The sequence below is a fragment of the Alligator mississippiensis genome, chromosome 2, assembly GCF_030867095.1.
Source record: "Alligator mississippiensis isolate rAllMis1 chromosome 2, rAllMis1, whole genome shotgun sequence".
Lineage (NCBI taxonomy): Eukaryota > Metazoa > Chordata > Crocodylia > Alligatoridae > Alligator > Alligator mississippiensis.
In genome coordinates this window covers 83,665,022-83,678,689 of record NC_081825.1, presented here as the reverse complement: position 1 = coordinate 83,678,689, position 13,668 = coordinate 83,665,022, and the positions used below count along the sequence as shown (strand labels likewise).

The following is a 13,668-nucleotide window of genomic DNA, read 5'->3' as shown; positions in this document are numbered from 1 at the left end:
AAAGCTGTGTCTATGTAAAAATCAAAGAATCTCTCCAAATTGATTCAGAGGGTTCCGATTCAATTTGGAAAGATTAAAGGGTCTCCTGATTTGAGTCAGATTTGGAGATTCGGCCGCCGAATCAGGCTGGATCTCCGCCAAATCGAATCAGCGACCAAAGCTTCACACAGCTCTAATTCTTACTGCCTTTGTTGCTGTCAATTCGAGTACCCTTTTTAGTTGCTTCTGTAGAGCAGCATTTGTTGCAATGAAGTGGCAAGATTTGTATGCTAGAAAACCTGTGTCCTGTTCCCAGCTCTTTCACTGATGACCAGTATGACTTTGAACTAGTCACTTGTCTATCAGAGCATCACTTGTTTCATCTTCAGAATGGAGAAAAATATTTACCTGTCTTGAAGATGAAGCTATTTGAAGATTTATATAAAGTGTGTTGCTATCCTTAGCTGTAATACAACCATGTAAGTGCCAACAATGAGTATTTGTTGTAAGTTTACTAATCGTATGTTTTCATTTATGCAAAGAACATTTGAAAAAAATAATCTAATGAAGCCTGACAGATTCTTTAACGTCATGCTTCTGGGGCTAGATGGCAGTAGAGGCAAAATGAAAATAGATGAAGTTATACTAGCGAAGATGGAAAATAAAATTCTTATGTTCTGTGTAAAATTTAAAACAGAAATGCTGACTGCTTAGTTCTGTAATGTGCAACTTGATGTTGTTGCTGACTTTGTGTAGTGAACTTTAACGAGATTCCAGTGCAGAGATTTTATTCATCCAGCCATTCTTAAATATATATAAACTACTTGCTGTTCTTAACTGGCAACAAGTGCTACCTCCATCCTGGGCAGAGATGGAAAATGAATAGTCAGTAGCATATCTAATCTGGCGTGAATATTTTTGAGAGCTCCAGAAAAAATATCCAATTGGCATAGGAACTATTCATAATGAAAATGTAGTGATCTCACCTTTTTAATAAGCTAAAAGCACACTGCATACATGTGTTGTGAAGTATCTGTTATGACGACTGAATATGACTTGTTGCACAGGAATTATCTCCTTTTTTGTTTTAGCCAACTCGGAAAGCTCTTGCCATGAATTGTCAGCGAGAGAATCCAACTGTGATGATTTCCAGCATTTCCCACCTCCCCCTCCAATGCTTGAGGTTAGTTCTCTTGAGCTTCCTCCAAAGAAGCACACAGAGAGCCACCAGGTGAACAACACTGAACGTAGACCCAGTGTAGCAGCTCTTCAGTTACAGCTAAACTCTTCTGAGAAGAAACCTAATGGCATCCATCCCAGTCATGGAGTAAATGGTGTGATTAATGGCAAAACTAACAGTGATAAATCTACCCCATCTCCAGCTGTCTTGCTTTCACCCACCAAGGAGCCGCCACCAGTGCTTGCCAAACCAAAGCTGTGAGTATTTCTGCATGGTGTTTTAATTCTCCTTTTCCTAAATTTGCTAGCTGTTGAAAGCAAACCTTCTACCCTAAACATTGTCTCCTTGACAAATAATGGCCAAAACTGTGACTGTTTCTTGATTAATGCCTTTCTTGTTAGAGTGGATGAAATCCCAAACAGCTGAATGCAAGAAAAATCAGCAAACTTTAATTTATGATGATAGCATATAAAAGTATATTAAGCATACTAATATTAATATTGTAGCATAAAACCACAAAACAAAAGCAATACATATTAATGGATGCTAATGTCCTTTATTCAACCACTTGTAATACACATGATATATACAATTTAATTTATTTTATTATATTAGGATAATACAATATGCATAAGCTCCTTTCATTGACATCCTATTCATAATGGTTCTGAGCCACTATAATAAGATATGAAGTAGCATATGATGGGGGGAAGAGGGATACAGAAATTACAACAAATAAAAAAACCATACATTTTTGGCCTGGTGCCTGTTACATTACAATTTATATTACATGATAGATTTCAGCTTGGCTTTGGGGGGGGGGGGGGGGTAATAGATTATGTCTTAAGTATCTGTACAGCAGTGCATTTTGGCACGTAGACGTGCTTGAAGACTGCACAGAGACTCCTTTTTCCAGCCCTACTAAAGACTTGTCCAGTCAGGAGGACAGACTAAAATAATTTCTATCGTTTTCTTATCTGTATCTTTGCTCATTGTTACCAGGAATTACTATATCAGAAGGGCTGGTTGAAATTATCAGATCAGAGTAGTACGTTTATAATGGACCAAATCCATTTTTGGAAAAAGGAATAGGATTTTTTTGTTTGTTTTTGTTCTGTTGTTTTTAAATGGGGCTAAAGAAAGGCAGAGAAAAGAGCATCTTTCCTCCATTGCCCAAAAAATTCCATATATTGATGTATTATCCAGAAGGCATACATTTTTTAATTGATTTTTCTCGTGCTAAACTTATTCCATCTTTTGTAATTCAATGCAATATTTAGACCAAATTCTACACCTCCGACTCCTGGAGAACTCTCATTAATGTTTTACTGATGTCATTGTGAGGCTTCCAGGGCAAGTGCTGCCAGATTTGTCCCTAGTTTTCTTAATTATTTGTCTGTTTCTGTTAGTCACACCATGAGGTGCATCCCAGGATTGATTCATGTTCTTTCAGTACAGTGAGTATGGTGCTTCTTTATAAGTGATCCAAACCAAAATATTTATATACATTCTGAACCATAACCTGTATCAACATGTTGTTTTAAAAAAAGGGTAATCTAGTACAATCGTGAAGTTGAGAACCACCAGTAGAATCAGTTGAGTAACTTCTGGCTATGTTCATATTCAGAAGTCTATAAGACTAGTAATTTAGGTAACAGAAACAACATTCATTATAAAAACGACAGCTAAAAAGCCTGACTTTGGACTTAGGGATGTCTTGCTTCAATCATATTCAAAATCATTAAATGTAGTTGTTTAAATAAAAATATTGTGTTCAAACAGTATTCAGATTAACATGAAGTCAGAGAAGCTGAATCAGGAGGGATTAACAGGCTACAACAGCTTCTTTTGCTTTGAAGTTCAAAACCCTTCAATTTTAAGTTCTTGATCAGAACTATCATGAGTAAATTAAAAATATAATCTTCCTACATTTTTCAGCATGTCTGTGAAAAACAGACAGAACAGTTTTGTGGTTAATGAAAAAGTGGATGAGTGGCTAAGGCACAAGTTTTTAAACTGACATCATTAGTTCTTTTTGAGTCAGACTTTCAGCACAGAGCTCAGGTACAGAACTGGGAAGTATTATTATTATTATTATTATTATTATTATTATTTATTCTCTAATTCTTGTTGGTTGGGTTTTTCAGGAGAGGGTATGCTCTAGGTGCAGAACTCTAAGAACAAAATCCAGGTATATAAAATAATCAGAATTAGAAATGAGTTGAGCCTAGTTATGAGAGTTTGGACCTCCTTGTAAATCCCACTTCCCTTTTCTTTTGTAGTAAATTAGCTTCTGATCTGTTTTATCCTCCCAACATTTCTGTCCCTGCTGAAAGGAACCCAACATTTGCTATCCTTGCACAAGCATAAAGTTATAAACTAGTGAAGCAAACCTAATTTCAGTTAACTGCAAAATCTGTGCATATTAAGCAATTAGATTCTACCTGTCCAAGAGGAAACTTGCTCAATCACTTAAATCTAAATGCGCCTCTGCTGTGAGAACATGTGCAATTGTATTAAAATCTTGAGGTGAAATTGTGGGCTGTATTTTTGAGAGGAGGAGGAGATGAAGAGTTAAAGAAAGCTTAAGCCACCTGTATTCCCTGTCAGTTCTATTCTGCTCTAGAGGCTAGGTGGATCCTAGCAAAATCAAAACAGGATTGTACGTGTTAAGGCAGCAACCTATCACTTGCTGTCTTAGTGCTGCATTGTACTGTACCTAGAATTTCTCCTAGCCTTCATGCTGCAGCTACACTCCTTGAATCTTAGCACTTTCCTTTTACCCAAGTTAAAGGGGGCCTTCCTGAAGCAGATTGCTGCTGTCTGAATCAGTCTTCACTGGAAATATTCTCTATAAACTGGATTTGGACTTTTTAGAGCCTCATTATAACACTTCAGGTCAGTCTGCCGGGCTGGAGTCCTGGTCAAGATGTGCCCTCATAAACAAATGATTACAATAAAAATATCCTGCAGAAATGTGATACAGTGTAATAGACAAAATGCAAACAGAGCAATGAGGTAAATTATATTGGTATTCTGTGAGCTAAAAGAAAAGGTAAAATATGAGAATTTCCTTGCTGGGGTAGGGAAATATAGCAGGAGGAGACCTACTTCCACCAGATGCAACCTTTCTGTGGGTGTTCAACTGTTGCCACCACTTCCTTGCTTCCTGACCTACATACAAAGTCTGAGGTTGATCAGTAGCAGCCACATGTAAAGGGATATCTGTACCTGGCCTGCAAGAGCAGCACCATCACCCAACGAGATTATTTCTACTCTCCTGCACTGCTCACTAAAGATGAATTGCTTCTGGTAGTGGACTCGCCTGAGCCTTTTTACACCTTTCTCCCCTCCTCTCCATTACCAGACCATTAAAAAACATAATATTTAGGTTAGTAGCAATGTGGGCTATAATTAAAATCCAGAAATTCAAAAAACAACGGCTAATTAGGTAATCTGACACTAAAAAGCATGGTTGATTGGTCAAATCCTGCAGTAATCACATCTAAATGATTGTTTTGGTCAGGTGGTATATTTATTCAAAATCCATGTCACTGGGGAGGAACTAAATACCACAGCAACATGAGAAATGCAGAAGATTATTTAATAGACAGCAGTGAGAAGAAATAAACTTTTTTTCCTAAATCAATGCCCAGTTTCGTTAATTCAAATGAGTTGGTCCCTTCTTTCTATAGCATGCCACTATAATAATCAAGTTCATTCAATAGAATGATTAAGTAAAAGCTCACAGGATTATTATTTATCTAGTTTCATTATATTTATATTTTTCACAAATTTCACCCTTTATAAACCCACTGTATATATTTAGGTTCAAAATGCATTATGAAGATGAATTTAAGATTATGTAGTAATGACATGTTCAAAGAATAAAAGGATATTCTAATTATCCAAAAGGCAAATGTTACAAATCAGGAAATGCGGAGTTAAAGTTGAACTTAAATATCAAAAAATATCCAACTTCTAAGCAGCCAGGTGCCACATGCCCTGGTGGCACACTCCCTGCTGGCCACACTGATACAAGCCCCAGGTCCCCTAGGCTGCATGCCATGCAGGTGCCCCAGCATCACTCTTTAATTCTGCTTTTCAGGTCCAGGTTGAGGCACTGTAGCTAATTTGTATTGCTATAGGATCCTGTAGATGTAACAGTTGTAGCATAACAGCTAATGCACACTTTCAAGCACCAGTTCTTCTTCTTTTGAAGCAGCTGAAATCATAGGCGACGCATGGGGGAAGCATGGAGGGCATATGCACTCCCAGATTTCTGCACTGACTGTGAGGTGTGGGGCTGCAGTCCCCAGAGCCAGTGCCCAGTAGTAGTGGGGCAGAGGCAGCAGCACAGAGTTGTGCCCCCTATTGTCAACTCTTACACATCACTTGCTGCTGAAATGTACATGAGTCCATCCTCTTGGTCACTTTAAAAACTAGCACAATTTTCAGAGGTGCTGAGTACCTGTAGCTGTCATGGATTTGAAGGTGGTTGGCACCTTTGATGGGCAAGCTGGCTAGAGGTTAATTTATCCTCATCCATCCTAAAATCTCTACCCTAAACAAATACATATCTCAAATTCACAATATCAGTGGCAGAGGCACAGACTAGAATCACAAGAGCCAGTGCTTTATTCACAGTTTGGCACTACTGTCTCTGTTTTGCATATTATTCTGATTTCTTGCTTCCAACATAATAAAATAACACATGTATTTAGGAATACATATGTAACATATTCTGCACTGACAGTTTTTCCTGCAGTGATATATGTGTATTTGGTTGCATTAAGCTCAATTCTAAATGCATTTGGCACCAGACCAAGTCAATAACTATCATCATTACTCATAAGGATTACATTATTTAGTCTCAATAGCCATATGTCAAGAATATTGTGGGGTTTTTAAAACTTCCTTCTGTACAAGGGTGACTACAGTAATTCTCTAACTTCTGCCAACTTTTGCTTCAAACTCAAACTGTCATAACTGTCATAAATCAGTATTGGATACATGTGCCATTTTCATGCAAAAATTACGTGTATATTGGTTGCAATAGCATAGTGAAAGTTGGGTTGTGCACTTGTAACAAGGGTTCAGTCTCATTGCTCACAGAATGTATATATATTTACAAGTTAATATTACATTAAGAACTGTGCCCCCTGCAAAATTAAGTATCTCTGTGTGTCAGTCTCTTCCCTGTCCCAAAGAATCTTAGTAGAAACATGTGAACATTTCAGAATTTCTGAACAGAACAGGGTTCCTTGGGTGAATTTGATATCTTTTATTAGACCAACCCAAATGGTTGGAGAATAGCTATTAAGCAAGCTTTCAGGTTCAAAAACCCTTCGTCAGGCTAAGTTAACAGTTAACATTAATTCGAATCTTATGTACAGACTATTTTTGAAGTATCAGATTGCAATTAAGGTAGTTTATTTTCTCTCATCGCTACTCTGTTGGTTACAGACAGATTCACTATTAAAGGTGGCCATTTTGACAGATGGGTAACTAGCAATCAGTGTCTTCCTTTACAGCTAATTTGCATTCAGTGGTTCTATTAATTGCAATAACTCAGTGATACGAAAGAAACTAGTCATATGTTTCAAGAGTTCTCACTAGGATAATACTAGTTCTTATTGCCTTTATGAATTACTTAGCCATTTGCTAGCTTGGACATCTGTGAGTAGCAGGTTTCTCATTGCACTGCTTTCCTGTCACTCCTGAATGCTGTGACTATTGCTTTCTACTTTCTGTGCCTGTGCACTAGGTTATTATAGAAAGATGGATACTATTTTCACTGTCATATTTGCCGTGTACAGTTAGGCTCTGAATCTTGGGAGGACAGCAGTATGGAATGTGTCAATATGAATTCCAGCGTCTAATGTCTACAGAGAGGCAGGAGCTCATATACTTCTCTGTGTTCGATATTGGCTTTCTTCAGTGGCTCACTGCTCAGTGTCTGGGCTCTAGAGATGCCTCTATGCATATGCAGCTCAATTTTAGCATTACCATTCTGAGACCTGCCATGACTGCTCTGGGCACACTACCCACCAAACCAAAAAAAACATAGTTGCCTTAGCATGGTGCTGCACATATGTCAGTAGGATCTGCCTATTGCTAAAGCTAAAACTTGGTGTGCATTCATTAAAGCACTAGTACTCTGGGTTCCAGAGATAGTGGACATGGCATTTTTCATTACAGAGATGGCTGTTGCTATAATAGAACTGTAGAGACATACCTTAATTCTCCCTATTGACTATATAGAGTTTAGATTTCTAGCCTTATTTCTTTGAATCACTCACCGTGGGCCAGGTGCTTAGTTTAGGAATAACTTATCCTGCCTCTGCAAAGGATTGAACCTTGAGGTCTCTTCCAGTTCTAGGATTCTGATGTTAAAGGGTGCTAAGTTACACACAGTCAACTGGCCAATTTGGATTTTACTCCATTGTTCTTGACACCTGTGCTATACCTGTGTATGTGTTTTTGTATAGTTATATATTTAAGATGTTTTATTTGTCAAAAAAGGTTTTATTTTGAGCAGAATATGCAAAAACTATCCTTCACTTTCTTTAATGAGGCAGAAGGTAGGGCAGGGTGACATCTATAAAAGCATAGCATCTGATGGACTAGGTTGTTGCCCTTCTTGTTCTACATTCTGCCCACCTTCAGACTAACACAGCTAACCACCTCTCTTTAATGAAAATTTACAACAAATATTTCTTATTAAACTATTAGTAGTTTAAAAGTCCATAAGGATAGCAAAGTGAATACTGAAAATAAGATCATGGCTAGTATGTACTGTTTAGATAAAGCCTGCAATACTTTCTAATATCACATAGTGTAAAACCTTGTGTAACTCAAGTCCCTCTTCCACTATGTTGAACAAAAATCAAAATTGTAAGTATTTATGATTTTTTTTCTCAGTAATGGATTGGCCACAGTGACAGACGTGGTATTTTTGTGGGTGAAATGCTCAATGTGTGTGTTTAATGGAAACACTGACCTTTGGGTATAACGCTTCATTTGCCATGACCATTGTTTCATTCTGACTCAGTTGTTTGTCTCCTCTACCTGTAACAACTTGTTTTTATTTCAGCTGCAAGCTTTTTGGGGGGCAGGAACGCTCAGTGATTTTTGTATTGTTACTGCCCAATCACAGTAGGCCCTGATCCTCTTAACTTGTAGATTCTATTGTAGCATATATATTCAGTAATAGTAATGAGAGCTAAAATGGGAGGCAAAATAATTAGCACACAAATATGATTACTTTGTCTGTTTACAATACATGCTATATTCACTTCAATGTCCATTTTACGTTACCAGGTTGATTTTTGCATTTACCTTGTTTTTGTTTTCTACACTGATGATTTTTACTAAAAATAGAGACAAACTTCTGCAATAATTCCATATGAAAATATGCACAATTTCTGTTGTACTAGTTGCTAATCAATGTATATCAGTTGCACATGTAGTAGGTTCATATTTCACAGAAAATACTTGTCACATTCTGTCAGCTAACAGAATTATCAAGAAAATGAAACCTATTAAACTGTCTCCTGAACTAATATTATTGTCATTGAGAGTGGCATGTCAAAAAGTGTATTAATGGAGTACTTGGGGCAGGTGTGCCAGTATATTGGTATGACTTTGAAGGAAGAGACTAGCTGACTTTCTTGTTATTACAGATCACCATGAAAAGCTGTGTTAGCATGTCAGTGTCAAATGGGGTAATTTGTGGCATGTGCTATAAGAATGTTTGGAAATTCTTACCTGCATGACAGTGTCTATAGTTATGAAGGTGTGCATAATTCTTTATAGAGAAACAAAGATTAGTGGAATAAGCTTTCTGAATCTTGTGGTATTTGGTATGTTGAAACAAAATAGCTGAAAGTATGTGTACTGTTTATTCAGGTCACTAAGTCTCAAAAGATCTAAAGTCTGTTAGCTGTGCAAAGAAATCTCTTATCTGGAGAACTGCCAGATAACTTTAGATGCCTTCCTTCATGTAAGTACATAACCATATAGAGATAATTTTAATGATTTAGATTTCTTAATTAACGTTTAAATATACTAGTCTTCAAGTAAACGTTCCATGTGATTTCAATATAATGCTGCATGTAGGACATTTTATAGTTCATTTCTATCAACTTTGAAAAGACAAGAAGTATTCTGAAACTATTTTATCCTGTCTCATTGGCCTTAATCTTTCTGTTTTATAGTAATGTCAAACAGACAGGTGGATCTGATGCTGCTTATTGAGAAAGTATTTCTTCATGTTCTTTTAAATTAATCTTTTAGCTCAGTTCCATTCCTGTTGACTTCACTGGCAGTACAGTTAGCCCCTTTATTTGTTTTAATTATTCTTACAAGCAGCTTTTAGGTTGCATTTTACTTTCAGAAACCTCTCAATGGGTTCTTTCACAATCTCCCAAACAAGGGAAAATAATTTTATTATTAAATAAGTATCTGCATAAAGCAGGCAGTGAGCTTTTGGACTATTCAGATAAGTTTCTGGTTTCCTCCCATTTCTTCAAAAGCTGCTTTAAGTGAAAACCTAAGAGCAAATATTATGAACCTAATTATAACAATTAATCAAAAATACTAGTCAGGCTTTTATAAAATGTTAAGTAATTCAGTGAATTTATAATTTAACACTCACTAGTAAGGAATAGCATAATCTATAGGTACTACAATAGGGCTGAGAGGTTTCCTCTTCCCTACGCCCTTATAAATAGTGTCACTGAACTTTAAATCTAAAATCTGCAGCTGCAGAAGTCTGTATCTCTTTGAAACAATGGATATCTACAAACATAAAGGTTAAATGTAAGCAAGAAATGTACTTCTAATGCTTTGCTTTCTCTCTTGGCAATGAATGTTGTCTATTTTCTGACCTTTAATAGGTGAAGAGAACCAACTGTACATCCTGCTTACATAAGAGCTTAAATAAAACTAATCAGTAATTTGACAGGAAAAGTCAAACATCCACATTCTCTGTCTCAGTAATAAAACATGCACATGTGCAGTATACTTAGACTATGGTTGCTGCATTTATACTTTGAATTTATAAAGGCAGATTTTTAGTGCCCTTTGAACAAACACTGCCAAGTTTCCTGATTCATTTCTATCAAGATTTTCACAGACATTGGATTTATTTTTTTACCAAATAGGAAAAGCTTTCAGTGTAATATGTGCAGGGGTAAGTAGGAAATGAGGAGTTTTGGGGGTTGGGATTTTTGCATTTTTATACACAATTTGAATATGTACATCAGAATACTGACTTCTCCCTTACCTTGCAGGGGACCAGTAAATGCTTTTTATCTAAAAGGGGAAAGTAAGGGGTGGATCTGGTAAAATGTTGGTAAAGTCCTGGGAACAGGGATGTCTCATTAATTTGTTGGTGCCAAAAGTGCTGAACACTTTATAGGGTCCAGATAACAGGGCAAAGTATTATAGCATAAAACACACATTTAGGCTGAGAGTCAGTTTTCTCACATTAATAGTGTAGAAGGGTAAAAATAGTTACCTATTTGGTTAGTGAACTGAAAAATTGCTCAGTTCCCTGAATATTAGGGAAAATGTTGCATTTTTAGTTTAGTATTTTTAGCTTAAATTGAAATAAATTTAGTAACAACATTTGATATCCAAATTATAAATTACAGTGTCCAATTTAAAAATGATGAAACAAAACCTTTTGACTGAGTCATGGTATTTAACAAAGTAGAGCATATGACTCTATTCATAGCTTCCAGTGAAGCAGGTTGAAGAGCCAGGAGGAGCTGGGCAAGGTTAGTTTGCCCATGTGCAGGGGCATGCACTTCAGCACAAAGTAGTGGTACAAATTTGTGCTGCTACTACTTGTGCCACTGCAAGCACATGCCCCTGCTCATCTGGATGCAGTCTAATGTGCCACCCTGCCTTATCTTCTGCCCAATACATTTCCTGTAATCAGATTTACTATAGTATTCCTTTATCCTTGGCCTCTATTACTGCCTAACATGTATGCAATTTGGAATACAAAAAAAATTACTTTTTTGAGAGATGAGGAAGTGATTTTCATTTCCCAGATGCCTCTGCTCACAAAGTAGGCAATAAATCCATTATGGGGTGAGCATGGCTCACTGGGGCAGCATCAGAAAATATGGGTACAAAAGATAGATGGTGAAGTTTAGAAGTAGGTCCACCTACCCAAGGTTTCATATAGATAACTTGTAGGAATGAGAAACACTGTGGAAACCAAACCAAAAAACTTAGAAATCTCTTCTTCCTCTATCTCCTAAAGACAGTCCTTCCAGCTCCAGACTGAGATGTGCTAGTTGACATAATGGGAGTTTGCACTGCTCTTACACTGACATATTCATTCTGAGCATAATTGAAGTACATCAATTTCCCAAGCTGTCAGTATGGTTTCTTTTCCCATTAAAATTCTTAGGAGAAGCCAAACAAATGTTTAATTTTGAACAGAAAAGAATCTTACACACTGCCTCCATTTGAGCAATTGTTTTCAGGTTTGAAGTCTCTTTTGTAAATCAGACATGGGCAACTGTAGATGAATGGATAGGTACAGTATTGTCTGCAGTACTAAGTGAAACTTGGGGAAATAGTTTTTAGCTTGCGCAGATTTTTTTAAAGACATGCTTACTAAGTGCTTTTATAACATTTGTAGAGTAAGCATACATAAAACAGATCTCTGTTTGGTACCAAAATTGTAGCTCTACTTTATAATTGCAGCTCAGAGTCATCTACTTTATCATTAGAAATAATACAGTAATATCTATTACTTTAGTCATTTTGGTGTTATCTCCACTTTCCAGAAAACTTTGCTTTTATTCAGTAATTTATTGTGTTACACACACGTCATAGAACTGAATAATATGAGTGGCAAGTTGCATATATCTGATTTCTACTATGAATTCAGGCCAAAAAAATGTTAGGATTAAATTCAATTTCATATTGAAGTCAGTTTATATTACAGTTTCTTTCAAAACAGGAGACTTCTCACCGCATACCTCTTGTACACAGTCTGGTGTAGATTGTTGCGAAACTTTTTGGCAGGACCATATTCTTAACTATAAAAATGATCAAAAATGCCTTAGGATGAAAGACTAATCATATTAAACTTGAATCTAGGAAGCCAAGAAAGAAACTGGCCAACTTTGCAGAAGAGCTAAAGCATATGGTAAACTGTCATGCCTAAAAAGTTGGTAGGTTTATTCAGCAGAGATCTCTGACAGCAGCAAGTGTATCCTCTGAAAATAGGTACCCTCATTCTAGTGTTGCCAGCTGTGTTCTGAGCATAGCAGAATGTGAAAGAGTGAAGAATAGGAAGAGGGAACAAGAGCAACAGTTCTTGAAGTATAACAAATTGAAGCATGTTTAATTAATTGTTTACAGAAGAGAGAATAAACACGCTCAGATATTTTAAGGAGAGAATGGGCCATTATTTCCTCTTGTCTTGTTTGACTAAGTACAGACAGTTAGAAAGCCCAAGGCTGAATTGATTCAGTCTTTGCAGGTTAGCCTAAGCTGCAGAGATTAAACGGAGAAACAACTGGACACACATTTACCTTTGATTCACAAAATGCAGCCACATGCCTGCAGTGGCTCAAGCAGGAAGACAGAAGGCACTAGAGCACAGCTGTCTGGCACATAGCCAGCATGGGATGTGTGTTCACTTCCTCTTCCTGCTGCCCCTGAGGTCTCTGGGATTTGTAGTCCAGAATCACAGAAGCCAGGCTCTGCAGGGTTGTTTATCACTTCCTCTTCCTGCTTCTAGGTGCCTCTGGGATTTGTCCTGCACAGTTGCAGCCAGCAGTAACTTTTAGTAAATTTAGCAGGGCAAGGCAGCAGGGTAAGGGGGGTTTAATAGGGAGAACCCCCTTCCCTGGCCCCAGACCCCAGCCAGGGTTTGCCTGGACAGGTAGGAGGGCAATCCCTCCCCCGAACCCCTAGCCCTTCTCTGCTAGAGCAGGCAGCACAGCTCAGCTCAGGTCTGGAAAGCATGCTGGGATGCTGGGGGACTTAACTTAAACTAGGAAGGGGTCTGGGACAGAAGTTTCATAAGCCAGTTTGACCCAAATCAGTTAAGTCTGGTGCTACATTCAACCAGGCATATCTTAAACCAGTTTCAGCCATTTTTAAACTGGTTTATGTGCACTGAACTTCTGTTCTGTTACAGGTTTAAACCAGTTTCTGATTACTTAAACTGGTTTATGTGTAAGTTCTGTACCTAGTCTTTGAGTTCAGACCATAAAACCTCACCTACCAATTTCTGTATGAAGGCTACAACTTGCGTTTGTGCAACAGCATGCCTTTTAGTAAGACATCCATTTATGCATTAGTTGTATTTAATGTTTAGTTATTTTATAAAAGAGGATGTCCTTGAGAATAAAGAATTAAAAATGAATCTCTTTACTTTGAAATCAAGCACTGAAAAAATAGCTTTATATTTAATATATGTGACCTACAGAACCTTGAAATAAACTAAAGATAAGGTTTTGGGTGTAATATGT

At 37.2% G+C, this 13,668-nt stretch overlaps 1 protein-coding gene and 1 long non-coding RNA gene across 6 annotated transcripts in view; one reads left to right on the top strand and one right to left on the bottom strand.

Moving 5' to 3' along the window:
* Positions 1-13,668, top strand: part of PALLD (palladin, cytoskeletal associated protein) — a 198,236-nt gene that overhangs the window by 22,678 nt on the left and 161,890 nt on the right. For both annotated transcript variants that reach the window (XM_019481413.2, XM_014594070.3), the window contains exon 8: positions 1,071-1,416. In XM_019481413.2, coding sequence (XP_019336958.1) covers positions 1,071-1,416 — 346 coding nt within the window. The remainder of the gene's footprint in view (positions 1-1,070; positions 1,417-13,668) is intronic.
* The window catches only part of LOC109281631 (uncharacterized), a 115,501-nt gene that overhangs the window by 38,296 nt on the left and 63,537 nt on the right, over positions 1-13,668 (bottom strand). The window lies entirely within an intron of this gene.